Source organism: Parus major, chromosome 25LG1 (assembly GCF_001522545.3).
Source record: "Parus major isolate Abel chromosome 25LG1, Parus_major1.1, whole genome shotgun sequence".
Lineage (NCBI taxonomy): Eukaryota > Metazoa > Chordata > Aves > Passeriformes > Paridae > Parus > Parus major.
The window spans coordinates 184,346-200,925 of NC_031793.1; the positions used below are offsets into that span (position 1 = coordinate 184,346).

General features: G+C 66.4%; 3 protein-coding genes across 3 annotated transcripts in view; 2 read left to right on the forward strand and 1 right to left on the reverse strand.

Moving 5' to 3' along the window:
• The window catches only part of LOC107214536 (lysosomal acid glucosylceramidase-like), a 4,539-nt gene extending 2,507 nt beyond the window's left edge, over positions 1–2,032 (forward strand). Inside the window, exons 6-11 of the mRNA XM_015650025.3 lie at positions 369–541; positions 641–878; positions 958–1,182; positions 1,272–1,435; positions 1,513–1,638; positions 1,719–2,032. Coding sequence (XP_015505511.1) covers positions 369–541; positions 641–878; positions 958–1,182; positions 1,272–1,435; positions 1,513–1,638; positions 1,719–1,827 — 1,035 coding nt within the window. The 3' untranslated portion in view covers positions 1,828–2,032. The remainder of the gene's footprint in view (positions 1–368; positions 542–640; positions 879–957; positions 1,183–1,271; positions 1,436–1,512; positions 1,639–1,718) is intronic.
• Positions 2,033–3,418: 1,386 nt separating this feature from the next.
• Positions 3,419–6,428, reverse strand: MTX1 (metaxin 1). The gene is made up of 8 exons (XM_015650170.3): positions 6,306–6,428; positions 6,141–6,210; positions 5,252–5,331; positions 5,021–5,113; positions 4,550–4,732; positions 4,330–4,406; positions 3,920–4,074; positions 3,419–3,808 (listed from the first exon to the last, which is right to left on the reverse strand). Exons 1-8 carry the CDS (start codon positions 6,384–6,386, stop codon positions 3,582–3,584), a joined length of 966 nt encoding a protein of 321 aa, XP_015505656.1. The 5' UTR covers positions 6,387–6,428; the 3' UTR covers positions 3,419–3,581.
• A 1,670-nt stretch (positions 6,429–8,098) lies between these two features.
• Positions 8,099–15,452, forward strand: THBS3 (thrombospondin 3). Its single transcript, XM_015650168.2, has 23 exons — positions 8,099–8,205; positions 8,919–9,125; positions 9,283–9,539; positions 9,632–9,734; positions 9,946–9,972; positions 10,237–10,319; positions 10,414–10,465; positions 10,555–10,703; positions 10,859–10,999; positions 11,152–11,229; positions 11,312–11,464; positions 11,566–11,676; positions 11,761–11,868; positions 12,092–12,251; positions 12,339–12,457; positions 12,581–12,633; positions 12,794–12,987; positions 13,062–13,240; positions 13,353–13,401; positions 13,554–13,750; positions 13,838–14,010; positions 14,859–14,998; positions 15,153–15,452. Exons 1-23 carry the CDS (start codon positions 8,127–8,129, stop codon positions 15,209–15,211), a joined length of 2,871 nt encoding a protein of 956 aa, XP_015505654.1. The 5' UTR covers positions 8,099–8,126; the 3' UTR covers positions 15,212–15,452.
• The last annotated feature ends 1,128 nt before the right edge of the window (positions 15,453–16,580 follow it).

Sequence of the window (16,580 nt, forward strand, 5' to 3'; positions counted from 1 at the left end):
GATGGGATGGGATGGGATGGGATGGGATGGGATGGGATGGGATGGGATGGGATGGGATGGGATGGGATGGGATGGGATGGACAGGGGATGAAAGGGAGTTCCTTCCTGCTGATTAGGAGTGAGACAACTCATCCTTCCACCTGGGTGGGAGAAAGGATGGGATGGGACATGAAGGGATAGGATGGGGTGGGATGAAATAGGAAGGGAAGCATTTCCAGTGGGGAGGGAGAGGATTTATCCTTACGCATAGGTGGGATGGGATGGGGAAAGGAAGCACCTTCCCACCTCTGGGAAGCTCCTGCTTCTGCTGCCTGCACTGCCAGAACTGGGACAGACCCAGAGAGCTCTCCCATCCCACTTCTCCTCAGATCCCCATCCTCCAAGCAGCCCAGGCAGTGGCCAAGCGGCCGCTGTCACTGTATGCCAGCCCCTGGACCTCGCCGGTCTGGATGAAGACGAATGGAGCTATGACAGGGAGGGGAACACTGAAGGGCAGCCCTGGGGACAAGTACCACCGGGCCTGGGCCAAGTACTTCATCAGGTGAGGGGCCATGGGGGTCAGGGGGTGCTGGGGATGCTGTACCTGGAGCTGGGGCGTGCACAGGTGTAACGGGGCTGTTCACTGTCTACCCCACACCAGGTTCCTGGATGAATACGCCAAGTACAACCTGACCTTCTGGGCAGTGACGGCAGGGAACGAGCCCACGGCTGGTGAGATCGTCTTCTACCCCTTCCAGTGTCTGGGCTTCTCCCCCGAGCACCAGCGGGACTTCATTGCCCAGGACTTGGGCCCAGCACTGGCCAACAGCTCCCACCGCCATGTCCAGCTCATCATCCTGGATGACCAGAGGGTGATGCTGCCCTACTGGGCAGAGGTGGTGAGTCCCCACAGCAGCTGTCCTGGCCCCACAGCAGATCTCCCAGCCCTGGGCACTGGTGACCCTTTTCTCCTGGCAGGTTCTCAAGGACCCTGTGGCTGCCAGCTATATCAGCGGCATCGGCATCCACTGGTACCTGGATTTTCTGGCGCCCATCGACCTGACACTCTCCATCACCCACCACCTCTTCCCAGACTATTTCCTCCTCTCCACGGAGGCCTCCACAGGCTCCTACTTCTGGGAGCCCAGGGTGGTGCTGGGTGGATGGGACCGTGGGAGCAAGTACAGCCACAGCATCCTGACGGTAGGGCCTGGTGGGAGCTGTGGACACACCGGCCACCCTGGCCAGCCCCTGGGCCTGCCTGTGGCTCAGTACCACCCCCTGTCCCACAGAACCTCAACAACTACGTGACAGGCTGGACCGACTGGAACCTGGCCCTGGACATGGAGGGAGGCCCCAACTGGAGCAAGAACTATGTGGACAGCCCTGTCATTGTGGACAGCAGCAAGGACGTCTTCTACAAGCAGCCCATGTTCTACCACCTGGGCCACTTCAGGTGTGTTGGGGCCACAGCCTGCTGGCTCCAGGTACCACATCCTAAGTACCAGACTCTGACCCTGCTTGTCCCCACAGCAAGTTCATCCCTGAGGGCTCACAGCGTGTGGGACTGGCCGTCTCCAAGAAGTGCCGCCGCTGTGACTTGGAGCACTCGGCTTTCCTGCGCCCCGACGGCGCCATCGTCCTGGTGGTTCTGAACCGGTGAGCGGCTCAGTTCTGATCCCTGGTCAAAGACCCCACTGACCCCACTGAGCCCCCATCCCCTCTCACTTTCCCCACAGCTCCCCCATGGACGTGTCCTTTGGGATCTCCGACCCACGCGTCGGTTTCTTCGAGGCCGTGGCTCCCAGTGACTCCATCCAGACGTTCCTCTGGAAGCAGCCAGCCTAGCGTGGTCACAGCCAGCAGAGGAGCGAGGTGCCAGCACCAGGTGCCAGCGCTGGTGGCAGCTTGGAGAGAAGACTCCAATGGGGCTGGGGCTGAAGCACAGCTCCTGCAGCCCCCTGTGCCCCAGAGGACCTGTTTGACCCTAGGGCTGCAATGCCTGTGCTTTTCTAGATGTTTTCATAAAATAAACAGATTTTCTACAAACTTGCCCAAAGCCCTGACCTCCCCTTGGTACCAGCTCAGTGGGCAGGACTGCCAACGGCCAGAGGAGGCAGATTTGAGACTGATGGTACCTCCTGAGTCCCACGGGTCCCATCCCTCCTCTGCCCAGGTTCCTGGGGCATCCCACAGGGCCGGTCCTGCAGGGATGCAGGGGACTGTCACCATAAGGGGTGGCATCTCCTGTCTTCCACTGCAGCATCCCCCAGGCAGGGAAGAAGAGCCCAAAGCAGACAGGGAGCAGAGCCCAGCTGCAGTCAGGACACGCAGCCGGGATTTAGAGCAGAGCTCTGGTGTCGGCAGCTCCAGCTTCTCCCCGGCCAGAGCAGGCGGCTGTGGTTTCTGCTGCTGGAGCAGCCATCAGCCCCTCCAGCTAATGGGAACGGGGAGCATGGGGCACATACTTCCTGAGTGACGTTAGAGGGGAGCGTGTTGGGGGGGGGGGGGCTGCACTGACTCATCCCCCTCCCAGTGGGGCCCCTCGAACTGGGCCAGTATGGGGGAGGCTGTGCAGCTGGCCCAGCACCGTGGCTCTGCTCCAGCCCAGCGTGGGGGCCCCCGGCCACTGCGCCCGGGTGGGGGGCACGGGGGGCGGGGGCGCGTGTCCGGGAGCGCAGCCTGGGGACGTTCAGCCACCGCAGCAGCAGGGCTGGGATGCCGCTGGCTGGGCCAAACAAGCGAGGGCTGTGTGCCGGCCTGGCCCCTCGCCACCTTTCCATCCGTGCGCTCGGAAACCGGCAGCGACCGGCGGGAACGGCGGCGCGGCCAACACCGGCACCAGCCCCGGGCCGGGTGGCCCAGGGGAGCGCGGGGGCAGACGGAGCTCAGGTGGCCGCCCCCGACCCCGCTCGCAGCCCACGCGATGCAGCTGTGCCAGCCGCAGGAGCTCCCCGGCGCTGGCAGGCGTGCTGGAATGCAAACAGATGTCAGCGCTGGAGGGATCCCGGCTGCTGGAGCGGGGCTCCGGGTGTCCCGCTGGCAGCGGGGAGTGCTCCTGGGCTGGGGACGTGTCCTGACGAGCAGCCCCAGCTGCCCTTGGCTCTGGTTTTGTGTCCCGTGCTCGGGGCAGCCGGGCTGGCAGAGGTGTGGAGGGGAGGTCCCAGCCCTACAGAACTGCTTGTCAGGGATGCCACGTCAGAACGATGCAAGGGGAGATGTGGGGCTCAGCCCCGGGGCTGTTGGAGAAGGCACAGGGGGCACTGCCGAGATGCCACAGACGCTTTCAGGTCCCTGCTCTGCCCAGTCCTCAGCAAGACCCAAGTCTGGGGCGAGGGGCAGAGCCACAGGCAGGACACACTGTGCCTGCTGCAACACTCCAGCCTGGGCAGCTGGGGAAACTGGGAAGGGCTTTGAGGGTGCTGGGAGTACGAGAGGGTGCAGGCAGAGAGAGGGAGGTTTATTGGCATGGCAGGGATGCTCCCATGGAGAAGGCTGTGCTTCCTGGTGAGACACAGAGCGGAGCACCTGCAGTGATGCTGCCAGGCTCCCAGTGTAAAAACAGTCAGTTCCAGGGGCTGGGGAGGAACAGTCACACATCCTCACTCCTCCTCCTCCTCTTCCTCCTCCTCCAGGGTGACGGGCTGCCGGCCGGCCGGCCCCACGCTGCCGCGCTGGATGGAGACGATGCCGCTCAGGAAGGCGTAGCCCAGCATGGCCGCCAGCCCCACCAGCACCGACAGCAGCTGCTTGCGCCGTTTGTGGGGGTCCTCCTCTGCTTCACTGCCATCTGTGCCTGCAGCCCGAGGGGCGCCGGTCAGGGGATCACCTGCAGGGGCAGAGCAGGGATGTGGGTGGGAAGGGTCACCCTGAGACCGAGCACCAGCTGGGGGGACAGGTCACCCCAAGCCCGAAGGGTGAGGTGGGGGATGGCTCTCACCTCTGTCCCAGGGGAAGTAGAGGCTGAGGATGGAGGTGCAGTAGTTGCACAGGTTCTGCAGGGACTTCAGGTGCTGCTGCAGCTTCCCGTTGGGCAGCTTCGCCTTCAGGAGCGGCGCCAGGCGGCTGAAGACTAAGGCGTCGAGGGAGGCCGGCCTGGGACACAGAGAGCTGTGCCTGGGCCACTGTCCCCACCCAAAGCCAGCCAGACCCACCAGCCACCCCCAGTCCCAGAATCCCTTGGGATGGCATGTGGCTATCCCAGCCTGGGAGGGTGCCCTGTCCCCTGCAAGCCTGTTCCACCCCCAAAGCAATGCACAGGGGCTGCAGCTCCCCTGCAGATTATCCCTGCCCTGCTGGGGTGCAGGGGGCTCTCAGACCCCTTTCCCATCCCCCTCTTTGGCCACCTACGAGTCTCCAAAGAAAAACTTCTGGGAGCCGAGGCGCTGGGAGAGGAGTGTCAGGCATTCCCGAGCTTCCCGGTAGAGCTGCAGGAGGAAGACAGAGCGTTGGCACCTGCCCAGGTACCCCCAAAGTACTCAGTGGAGCAGGAGCGGGGAGCCCAGACCCCAGTTTGGATTTTGGCCTCATAGGGATCCCCTGGCCACTGTGCCCAGACACCATCCCTCACCTCCTTCTCCAGCTTCTCCTCATCCTCCATGTAGTCGTCCCCCCACATCAGCTGCAGCCGCTCCAGGTGCCGCTTGTGCATGGCGTTGGGCAGGAAGAAGTTGAGGGGGAAGGGGATGGTTTCTGCATACCACTTCCGTGTGTGCTCCACGTAGTTCTTGGCGTCCACCCAGAAGGTGTGGATCTGTGGTGGAGAACAATGCACAAACCTGGCCACGGTGGGGCTGCAGCCCCTGCCCAGCACAGCCACCCTGGAGACCACGAGGGGCTGCAGGAGCATTGGGGTCAAGGGCAGACCCCAGCCCGGGCTGCAAAACCCACTGCTGCCACCCCTAAACCCCATCCCTGCATGCCAGGCTCCCGGGAAGTTGCTGCTGGCAGCGCTCTCTGGCTCTGCTGTCAGCTGGGCACACACCCGAGCCCACCCCATCCTCGGCGAGCCCCCCTTCTCTGCAGCCCCCCAGAGCCTCACCAGCACTGGCAGCAGCTTCTCCTCCAGCAGGGACACGAAGGCCAGCGTGTCCGCGCTCTGCGTGGCCGACAGGTCATAGTCAGCGTTGTACTTCTGTGGAGAAAACGCCCGGTTTGATTCTGCAGGATGCGCCAAATCCTGCCCATGGGTGACACAACAGAGTTCCCTCCTCCCTGAGGGGCTCCAGTACCCCACAGCCCGGGCCAGGGGGTGCCCCAAGCCCCTCTGTACCTGTTTCCTGAGGTGTGTTATGATCTGCTGAGGTTTGGAGATGGTGCCCTCGTCCTGTGTCCTCAGCGCGGGCAGGTGCCCTGCGGGCAGGGGGAGGGGGCTGCAGTCGCTGTGCCCGGGGCCACCCTGAGCAGGTGAGGGGAGCAGGGGGCTGGAATGGGGGGTGGACCCCCATGGCTGGGTGAGGGGCACGAGGCAGTGACAGGGGTGTAAAATAAGATGGGGACAGAGCGCTACAGGGGAGAGGGTAGAAACTGTGATGGGAAATGTGCTGGGACAAGGGGGTTGTGGTGGGGAGTGGGGCTGGGTGATGGACTTGGGGTGCAATGGGGTGTAAGAATGCAGTAATACAGGGGGGGCACAGAAAAAAGGGGGGGTGAAATGAGGTGGGGGGTGTGATGAGAGTGTTCAATGGGACACGAGTCACAATGGCATGAGGGGGTGCAATAGGACAAGAGGGGGTGTGATGGGACAGGGATGGCGATGAGATGTTGGGGTGTGACGGGATACAGGGGAGTGCCGTGGCCGGGGGGACACAGGACAAGGGGGTACAATAAAATGAGAGAGTGGGAGGGGGCAGTCAGGGGCACAGGAGATGAGGGTGGGAGGGTGTGATGGGTGCAATAAGACAGTAATGGTGGTAATGGGACAGGGGGTGCAGGGTGTGGAGAAGAGGCCATAGGGCAAGAGGGATGAAGTGGGCTAAGACGGGCAGGGAGTCCAGGGGGGCCACAGGACGTGAGAGAAAAGATGGGGTGGGAGGAGGCTGTGATGGGGTGCGGGGTGTAAATGTGTGGAGGCTGCACTGATGGGGAGTGGGGACAACGGGATCACGTTGCGATGGGGTGGGGGGTACCGGCGGTGCCGGGATCCTCGGCGGGGCCCTTACCGGAGGGGCTCCTCCAGGGGCTGGTGACCCGGTGCACCTTCAGCGGCGCCCCCGTGAACCGCGCGTAGGTCTGCGGGACGGAGGGAGGGAGGGATAGAGCGGGGTCTGCCCGCGGGACCCCGGCCCAGCCCGCAGCGGCCCCGCCGCCCCGAGCCCACCGCTCACCAGCACAGCCAGGCAGTCAGGATCCACCGAGGGCAGCCCCCAGCCCCCGGCCCAGCAGAACAGCTCCATGGGCGCCGCCATCTTCCGCCGACCCGGAACCGGACGGGCGGCCCCGCCCGCCCCCGCCGCGGGGCGGCACCGAGCGGGGGCTCCGCGATGGAGCGGGGCCGGGCAGAGTCCGGGCACGGGAACGGTGGTGTCTGCAGGGGCCTTTGGGGCAGGACCCGCAGAGCCCCGCACCGCTCAGCCTGTTGTGTCCGCACCGCTCACCCTGCTGTGTCCGCACCGCTCACCCTGCTGTGTCCGCACCGCTCAGCTCAGCCCCGCACCACTCACCATGCTCGGCTCCACACTGCTCAGCTCAGCTCCACTCTGCTCACCCTGCTCAGCCCCGCACCGCCCAGCTCAGCCCCGCACCACTCACCCTGCTCGGCTCCGCACTGCTCAGCTCAGCCCCGCACCACTCACCCTGCCCCGCACCGCTCAGCTCCACACTGCTCACCCTGCTCAGCCCCGCACCGCCCAGCTCAGCCCCACACCACTCACCCTGCTCGGCTCCGCACTGCTCAGCTCAGCCCCGCACCACTCACCATGCTCGGCTCCGCACTGCTCAGCTCAGCCCCGCACCACTCACCTTGCTCATCCCCGCACGGCTCAGCTCAGCCCCGCACTGCTCACTCTGCTCATCCCCGCACGGCTCAGCTCAGCCCCGCACTGCTCTCTCTGCTCATCCCCGCACGGCTCAGCTCAGCCCCGCACTGCTCTCTCTGCTCATCCCCGCACGGCTCAGCTCAGCTCCACACTGCTCACCCTGCTCAGCCCCGCACTGCTCACCCTGCTCAGCCCCGCACTGCTCACCCTGCTGTGCCCGCATCTCTCTGCATCGCCCCGCACAGCTTAGCTTAGCTCCACCCTGCTGTGCCCGCACCGCTCAGCTCCACACTGCTCAGTCCTGCTTAGCCCCGCATGGCCCCACTTTGCCTCGCACGGCTCAGCTCAGCTCAGCTCCACACGGCTCACGCTTCTTGCTCCCGCACCGCCCAGTCCCGCTGTGCCCCGCATCTCCCCGCATGGGCCCGCACCGCTCAGCCCAGCTCCACATTCTCACCCTGCTCGGCCCCGCACGCCCCGCACGTCTCCATGGGCAGCAGTCGGGCCGGGAGCCCGCTGGCAGCGGCGGGGGGAAAACGCCTGGTGTGCGGCTCGGGACCACCCCCGTCCACCGCCCGCACCCCCCCGTTACGCGGGATCGCTGGCGCGGAGCCGCACCGGGGGCGCGGGGCTGGGGCAGCCCCGGGGCCGGACTCGGCCCGTTGTTATAGCACCGGGGGAAACAGCTGTAAACACGGCCGGGACACCGCGGGCCGCCCGCCCACCTTGGCCGGAGCTCCGCGGGAGCGGCTCAGCGGCCCGAGCACACCCCAGCGGTACGGACCGACCCCGGGGCTCTGCCGGCCCGGGGGTTCCGAGGCCAGGGGCACCCCCGCACAAGCGGCCCCGCGGCCGGTCCGGCTCTCCCGGGCCGGGATGCTCCCGGGCACGCGCCCGCCTGACCTCCCGGTGAACCGGCACTGTGAGCGGGGGCTGCCCCGGGACCGGCAGTGCCGGGGGGGGTCCCCGTAGCCCCCGGCCCAGTGCGCCGCGCCGGCACCGTACCCCCCTCCGGGACCAGAGCGGCCACCGGTCGCCCGCCGGTGTCCCCGGGATGCGCCCGGTGATTGACGGCTCTTTGTTTCCTCCTCGCCGGCCCCGCCGGCCCCTCCCCCGTGCGCCACCCCGCCCCGCCGCGCTCCGCTCCGCACCGGCGGCACCGGCGGCACCATGGGGGCACCGGGGAGCCCCGCGCTCCTGGCGCTGCTCCTGCTGGGCGCCGCCGCCGCGGCGCGTCAGGGGCTGCAAGGTACTGGAGGGGCTCGGGGCGGCGGTGGGGCGGCCCCGAAGGGGCGGCGGGACGGGCGGCAGTCGGGGGTCGGCGGACCCCGTCCCACGGCCGCTGACAGCGGCTCTGCTCGCCCCGGGGGAGCTGGGCTGCAGGCAGCGGGGACGCTGGAACGTTCACCCCGGGGCGAGGGGTGGCCGCCGGTTCCGATGCTGGCTCGGGGCCGTGGGGGAGTGCCACGGCGGGGCTGACCCCGGCACCGGAGCCCCTCTCGGTCTGCCCGGTGCGTCTGCACGGAACAGGAGGGCACCGTGCGGCAGCGGGACCGAGTTGTCCGCGCTGCCCCCTAAGCGCCCCGAGCGCGTACCGGGGGCCCGACCGTCCCTCCGGGATCTCCCGGTCTGGTTGCCCCTTGTTGGGGCTGGCCCGCGGGGGTCTCCGCGGGGCAGGATGCAGGGAAGCCCCAACAGCGGGGCGGGCTCCAGGCCGGGACTCTGCCGGTCCCACCGGTGCGGGGGCTCCGCGGGTCCCGCTCGGCGGCGCGGCCGGTCCTGGAGCGCCACCGCGCGGGGGCGGCCCCGGAGCCCCCGGGGCTTCCCTGCTTCCCCCAGAGCCCGGCGGTCCAGGGACACCCCCACTGCACGGCCGCTCTGACCGCACCGAGCATCCCCGTAGTGACCGGCCGGAGCTGCGGCTGCCGGTGCGGAGGCGACCCCGGTGCTTGTGTCTCGCAGTCATCGATCTGCTGCTGGTGAGCGAGGCTCGGCAGATGGCCAGCGTGGCCCACAAGATCCGCATGGAGCTTCTGACTGTCAACGACGTGTACCTCCTCTCCACCTTCCGCCTGCCCCCCAAGCAGGGGGGGACCCTCTTCGGCCTCTACTCCAAGAAGGACAACACCCGATGGCTGGAGGTCTCTGTCGTGGGGAAGATCAACAAAGGTAGGTGGGTGCCCTCTGCGAGGGGAAGGACTGGCCCTGTTCTTGCCCCGGTGCTCCGAGACAAACGGGACCAAGTTCCTGCAGGGAAGAGCAAAGGGCCCACACCGGTCCCAGGGTGCTGGGGGGGAGCTGATGGCCCTTTCCCGCTCCTCTGCAGTTCTGGTGCGGTACCTGCGGGAGGACAACAAGGTGCACTCGGTCAACCTGCAGCATGCACACGTGGCGGACGGGCAGAGCCACTCTGTCATCGTGCGCCTGAGCGGGCTGCGCAGGGACACGCTGAGCGTGGAGCTCTACGTCGACTGCAAGCAGATGGACTCCAGCGTGGGGCTGCCTGAGCTGTCTGAGATCCCCCTGGCCGAGGTGGAGTCCATCGAGGTGCGCACGGGGCTGAAGGCCTACCAGAGGATGCAGGTGAGTGCCAGGGGGATTGAGGCCCCCAGCCAAGGCACCCTTGGGGTTGGGCAGAGCCCCCCATGCTGACTGCCACTCCCCACGCATGTCAGGGGTTTGTAGAGTCGATGAAGCTGATCCTGGGAGGGTCCATGAGCCGTGTGGGGGCCCTGAGTGAGTGCCCTTTCCAAGGAGATGAGTCCATTCACAGTGCAGGTAATGGCCTGGGGGGCTTTTGGGGTCACCTGTGTGGACTGTGGCACAAGTGACAGCACAGAGGGATGTTCCTGTCCCTCCTGGCCCAGTGTCCCCCCACACAAGTGGGAGCTACACTGCTGCATGTGTGCTGACCAGGAGTGACCATGTGAGGTGACACTGCTGGGGTGTGACAGCAGCATTTGGTAATGTCTCATCTTTCTCCTTGCAGTGACGAGTGTGCTGGCCTCCATCCTGGGTAAGTCCCTGCTCTGCTTCCCACGTTGCCTGGCATGAGGCATTTGGGGCTCCATGGAGGCAGAAATCCCTGCACAGCCTGTCCCAGTGCCCCATGTGGGATTAGACGGTGTGGGGTGTGCTAAGGGAGAAGGGGCCCTGTGTGACCCAGCTGTCTGGTGCCTCATCCTCCCAGCTCAGTGCCAAAGGGCAGAGCAGTCCCAGCCCACAGCCCTGGGAGGCTTTGTCTGTCCTGGGATTGACCTTTCCTTTCTGCTGCTGGCAGGTGAGCAGACCAAAGCACTGGTCACACAGCTGACCCTCTTCAACCGAGTCCTCACCGAGCTGCGGGAAGACATTAGAGACCAGGTGGGACTGAGGGTTACTGACACTCCCTGGGCTGGATTTTTCTAGGGCACAGTGCCACCACCCTCCTGATGCTCCATGCTCTGCTGCCTTGCAGGTGAAGGAGATGTCTCTGATCCGCAACACCATCATGGAGTGCCAGGTCTGCGGTGAGTGCTGGCGAGGCGAGGCTCCCACCTCGGGGGACAAAGGCCCACCTTGTCTCACCCCTCACCTGCCTCTCCTCTCCTCTCCTCAGGCTTCCACGAGCACCGGTCCCGCTGTAACCCCAATCCCTGCTTCAGCGGTGTGGACTGCATGGAGACGTACGAGTACCCTGGGTACCGCTGCGGGCCCTGCCCGCCGGGGCTGGAGGGCAACGGCACGCACTGTGCTGACATCGAGGAGGTGAGCATGGTCTGGGGGGATCAGCAGTCCCACAGAGGACTCTTCCTCTTGGGAAGGCTCTGCCTCGGGGTGGCCTGGGGCAGCAGCCGCCCTGAGAAGCGAGAGGTGGGATACTGTGCCCGAGGATGAAGCCTGTGTCTTTCCCGGTGTTGCAGTGTGCCCATGCCAATCCCTGCTTCCCTGGCTCCAAGTGCATCAACACAGCCCCAGGGTTCCGCTGCGAGCCCTGTCCCCGTGGCTATCGAGGCAACACCGTCTCTGGCGTGGGGGTGGACTATGCCAGGGCCAGCAAACAGGTGAATGCAGTGCCACAGGACTCGGCTGGGTCCCCATGGGATGTCTGGAGCGCAGGACAATGCACTGCCTGTGGAGGAGGACAGCTTCCTGGGGGTAGGAGTGGGCAGAGGGAGAGATCCAAGGTGACCATTTCCCCCTATGCTGCTCACAGGTTTGCACAGATATCGATGAATGCAACGATGGCAACAATGGGGGCTGCGACCCCAACTCCATCTGCACCAACACACTGGTGAGCAGCGCTGTCCCGCTCCCTCCCTGGCTCCTGGGGCCGCTCAGCTCCCCTCATCCCACCCCTGCCCTCTCTCCCCCAGGGCTCCTACAAGTGTGGGCCCTGCAAGTCGGGCTTTGCGGGCAACCAAACGTCCGGGTGCGTCCCACAGAGGTCCTGCAGCACTCCCACCTCCAACCCCTGCGACATCAACGGCTTCTGCCTGTTTGAGAGGAATGGGGAGATCTCCTGTGCAGTGAGCAGGGGACAGGGACAGGAGGAGGGTGTGGGGTGTACAGCATGGCAGCATTGGTCCTGCCAGGGCCCTTTCCAGCCCCTAATCTCTTCTTTATTCAGTGCAACGTGGGCTGGGCTGGCAACGGCAACGTGTGTGGGCCAGACACAGACCTGGATGGGTACCCAGACGAGCCCCTGCCCTGCATTGACAACAACAAGCACTGCAAGCAGGTGTGTGCAGGGCATGGGATCCACAGCAGGGCTGTGCTCCAGACCCCATCCCCTCCCTGTTCCTAATGCTGGCTGTGCCTGCAGGACAATTGCCGTCTGACGCCCAATTCTGGGCAGGAGGATGCTGACAACGATGGAATTGGGGACCAGTGTGATGACGATGCTGATGGTGATGGAGTCAAGAATGTGGAGGTGGCTGTGCTGGATGGGTGGCTGTGCCAGTGGCTCTAGGAGGGCTTCTCCTTTTGGCTCAGTTCTGAGTCCCTCAAGATGCTTCTGCTGGGGAGCAGCAGGCTGGGGGCTTGGAAATGGTCTCAGCGTGCTGGAGACGTCTTTCTGCCCTGACCACTGTGGGACTATGGCCTCTTGTCTGCCCACCATTGCAGTGCCAACATCCCCATCCTCTTCTCCACAGGACAACTGCAGGCTCTTCCCCAACAAGGACCAACAGAACTCGGACACTGACTCCTTTGGGGACGCCTGTGACAACTGCCCCAATGTGCCCAACAATGACCAGCGGGACACGGACAGCAATGGCGAGGGGGATGCTTGTGACAATGACATTGATGGGGATGGTGAGCTGCTGTTGGGTTGACCTGGCTGTGCCAGGGGGGCTGTTCCACCAGGGTGGGGGAGGTATCCACCCAGCGCTGTCCTTGCAGGGATACCCAACATGCTGGATAACTGCCCTAAGGTGCCCAACCCTCTGCAAACTGATCGGGATGAGGATGGTGTTGGGGATGCCTGTGACAGTTGCCCTGAAATGAGCAACCCCACTCAGGTATGGCTGGGGCCAGGCTGGGCCAGGGGGCCTGGGACGAGTGGGGCCTGGCCCAGCAGGGAGCAGGGGGTCCTCCCCCTCGCCCGAGGATGTCCACTGAACTAGGGCTCCGCTCTCCTCCAGACAGATATGGACAGTGACCTGGTAGGAGACATCTGTGACACCAACGAGGACAGGTGTGGACAGCACTGCAGTGGGGTGACCTCCCCATTGTGTACCTGGGGGCAGAACTGGGCTCCTGGGTCAGGGACCTGTCAGGGGGGACAATGGGGTCTTTGGGGAGCTGGTTCCACATCCCCAGTTTTGTCATTTCTCTGACCTTGTTCTTGCTCCCAGTGATGGGGACGGGCATCAGGACACCAAGGACAACTGCGCTGAGATCCCCAACAGCTCCCAGCTGGACTCAGACAACGATGGGCTGGGGGATGACTGTGACAACGATGATGACAATGATGGCATCCCAGACTATGTGGCACCCGGCCCAGACAACTGCCGCCTCATTCCCAATCCCAACCAGAAGGACTCGGACGGTGAGCATGGGGTGGGCAGGGGGAGGTGGACCTGTGTGGGCTCAGCCCAGCCTTGACTGGGCACTTGTCCCCAGGGAACGGTGTGGGTGATGTCTGTGAGGAGGACTTTGACAATGACACGGTGGTGGACCAGCTGGACGTGTGCCCCGAGAGTGCCGAGGTGACGCTGACCGACTTCCGTGCCTACCAGACTGTCATCCTTGACCCCGAGGGGGACGCCCAGATCGACCCCAACTGGGTTGTGCTCAACCAGGTGTGGGTGCTGCGCCCCGTGTTTCTGGGGGCTGCGCTGCAGAGTGGGAGCTGAGGGGACCAGGAGGTTCCCAGGGGTGCTGGGGTGCCCCTCACCCAGCTCTCCCCCACAGGGCATGGAGATCGTGCAGACCATGAACAGTGACCCGGGTTTGGCTGTGGGTAAGATACTTTCACACAGCCCCAGGCTCTGGGGGCAGCCTCCCTACTCTCAGTGTGCAGGGGAGTGAGGGTCAGTTCTTTACCCCACAGAGGGGAGAAGGGTGGGGGTCTCGAGGGGAGAGGGGGCTCCCCGCAGCGTTTCCTGCCTGTAGGTTACACGGCCTTCAACGGGGTGGACTTTGAGGGCACCTTCCATGTCAACACCATCACCGACGATGACTACGCCGGCTTCATCTTCAGCTACCAGGACAGCGCCAGCTTCTACGTGGTGATGTGGAAGCAGACAGAGCAGACGTACTGGCAGGCCACCCCCTTCCGTGCTGTGGCTGAGCCAGGGCTGCAACTCAAGGTGGGTGATGGCCCCACCCACGGGCGGGGTCAGGGCCCCCCCCCCCCCCCCGTTCAGGTTCCCCCTGAAGCCCCCATGCACCTGCAGGCAGTGAAATCGTCGACGGGCCCCGGGGAGCACCTGCGCAATGCGCTGTGGCACACGGGCCACACGCCCGACCACGTCCGCCTGCTCTGGAAGGACCCCCGGAACGTCGGCTGGAGGGACAAGACGTCCTACCGCTGGCAGCTGGCACACAGGCCCCAGGTGGGCTACATCAGGTAAGCAGGGGGGGCATGGGGGCCGCTGGGGTGGGGGCTGCACTCACCACGGTGCAGGCTGGGGTCCAGCCCCAGTGGGACCACACCAGTGGGTCACTGGTGAGAAACCAACCCTAGAGCAAAGATGATGATAACCATGAGTAAGGGTCCTGCCCTGCAGAACCACCTCAGGGGTAGGAAGATGTGCATGAGGAGGCGTTGTATGTCTTGGGACCACCCTAGTGAGGGGATGCCGGCATGGGGGGGATCAAGCCCTGTGGGACCACCCCAGTGTTGGGATACTGGCCATAGGGGAGCATCCAGCCCCGTGAGATCACCGTGGTGGGGGGATGTCGGCTTTGGGGAGGGGTTCTGCCCGGTGGGGCCGCAGCCGCGTTTCTCCTTTAAGGCTCCCGCCGGGGCGGCCGCGGCGGGGGGGCTCCGCCGCCGAGCCCTCCGCCCCCCGGGCCCCCGGGGCCATTGTCCCGTCGCCATGGCGACCCCGCCGGCGCCTTTCACATGCAAAGCGCCCGACAAAGGCGGCGGGGCCGGGCCGGGGGCGGCTCGGGGGGCTTCAGCCCGGCCACGGCGGGGGGCCCCGGCCCGAGGATCCAGCCGGTCCGGTGCCCCGGCCCAGCCCCCCGCAGGATGCCCCGGCTCTAGCCCGGTGCCACCGTCCCCGGGTCGGGATACCCGCGGCCCGGTGCTGGTCGTGGAGGGGTCCCAGTGGGATGCAGGTGCTGGTCCCGATGGCGTCTCAGTGGGATCCCGATGTCTGCCCCGGTCGGGGTCCCGGTGGAATCCCGGAGCTGGCCCCGGTGGGGTCCCGGTGAGGGCCCGCTGACTGCTTGGGCCCCGTTCCCCCGCAGGGTCCGTCTGTACGAGGGCCCTCAGCTGGTGGCCGACTCCGGTGTGATCATCGACACCACGATGCGCGGGGGCCGGCTGGGGGTCTTCTGCTTCTCCCAGGAGAACATCATCTGGTCCAACCTGCAGTACCGCTGCAACGGTGAGCAGGGCCCCCCGGGACCCCCGCACCGGCCCGGCGGCCGGCCGAGCATTCCCTCCCTCGCCCCTGCGGTGGGGTCAGTCCTGGGCCGGGGGCTTTATCGGGGCTCTCTCCCGTGGCCGGCTCCTGACGCCCCCCGCGCTGCTCCCCACAGACACCATCCCTGCCGACTTCGAGCCCTTCCGCCGGTTCCTGTTGGAGGGACGCGAGTGACCGCGCCCGGCACGGGCCTCCCCTGCCGGCGGCACCGGTGGCGCTCCGGGCTCCCGCCGCCAGCGGCACCCGGGGGCGCTCCGGGCCCCGCCGCTCCTCCCGGCCGGGCCCCGTTCCCGGCCCCCCGCGGACTTTGCACTGCCAGTACCGGGGCCCCGCAGTGCCGGGGCTCCCCCCACGCCTGCCCCGGGCGCTCCGGTCCTTGCCCCACGCCTGGCCATAAAGTTTTGAGTGTTTTCTAGCCTGCGCGCCCGGTCCCTGGGGGTTCCCGCTGGCCCGAGAGGACCGTGGGTTCCCCTCCCCGTGCTCTCGGCTCCGTCCCGCGCCGTCCTCCCGGTGGTCGCGGGGTTGGGTCAGCGCCCGGCCGGTCCCCCCGGCGCAGGCCGCGGCGGCGGGAGGCCGGGACGAGTGCAATATTGGTGGGCGAGAGCACAACACTGCACCGCATCCCGGCCCTCCCGCCGCCCCGGAGGGAGTGGAGCCGCCGCCGCCGCCCGGGCCGCTCCGTGGGAACTGCGCGGCGTGCACCGCGGCTCGGCGGCAGGGACCGGTCACCACGGCGACGGCTGTCCCGGCAACGCGGCGGAATGTGCCCCCACCCCGCCCGCCCCGGAGCGCGGCCCCGGCACCGGCCCGGCCCCCCCGCCCCGCGGCGGCGGCGGCGACAATGGGCGCGGCGGCACCGGGCCCCTCTTAAAAGGGCAACGCAAGGTTGCCCTCCGGTGTTGGGGCCGGGATCGGAGCCGGTGCCTGCGCAGCTGGCTCTCCCCGGGAGTACCGGGACAGGTGAAATCACCGCTTGGTACCGAGCGCCTCCTCCCGCGTTCCCAAGCTGCGAGGGGCGACCGCGGTTCCCGCTCGTGTTCCGGTCCTTCTGCTCTTTCTCCTGTCCCGGTCCAGTACCGTTCCCGATTCCATTCCCGCTGCGGTCCCGCTCCGCTTCTGCTCCGTCTCCTGCTGCCTCAACTAGTCCCTCTCCCGCTCCGGTTTCGCTCCGGTATCGGTCTCACTCCCGCTCTGCATTACTGCAGTCGGCTCCCGGTTCCGGTCCCAGTTTCTTTCCAGTAGCGGTTCCGCTCTCAATCCAGTCCTAATCCCGCTCCCGGTCTCACTCCAGTAGAGGTCCAGTCTTAATCCCCCTCCCGCTCCGGTCTCACTCCAGTCGCGGTCCCGGTCCCGGTGCCGGTGCCGGTCCCGTCCGGCGGTGCCGGTGCGCGACGCGAGCGTCGTGGTGAACCGCGCCCGCCAGGGGGCGCTGCAGGTTCAGGGCCACCGGACCGAGCCGGGACCCACCGGGCACGGACAGGCTGGACACGGGGGATCCACCGGGCACGGGCAGGATAGACACGGGGGAAACACCGGGCACGGA

Excerpts from the sequence above, each read along its gene's own strand:
- MTX1 (XM_015650170.3), bottom strand. The coding sequence starts at position 6,386 with ATGGCGGCGCCCATGGAGCTGTTCTGCTGGGCCGGGGGCTGGGGGCTG. Across the intron at positions 6,211-6,305 it reads CTGACTGCCTGGCTGTGCTG|ACCTACGCGCGGTTCACGGG; the intron begins GTGAGCGGTGGG and ends TCCGTCCCGCAG. Across the intron at positions 4,733-5,020 it reads AGAAGCTGCTGCCAGTGCTG|ATCCACACCTTCTGGGTGGA; the intron begins GTGAGGCTCTGG and ends TCTCCACCACAG.
- THBS3 (XM_015650168.2), top strand. The coding sequence starts at position 8,127 with ATGGGGGCACCGGGGAGCCCCGCGCTCCTGGCGCTGCTCCTGCTGGGC. Across the intron at positions 9,126-9,282 it reads CGTGGGGAAGATCAACAAAG|TTCTGGTGCGGTACCTGCGG; the intron begins GTAGGTGGGTGC and ends GCTCCTCTGCAG. Across the intron at positions 9,735-9,945 it reads TGAGTCCATTCACAGTGCAG|TGACGAGTGTGCTGGCCTCC; the intron begins GTAATGGCCTGG and ends TTCTCCTTGCAG.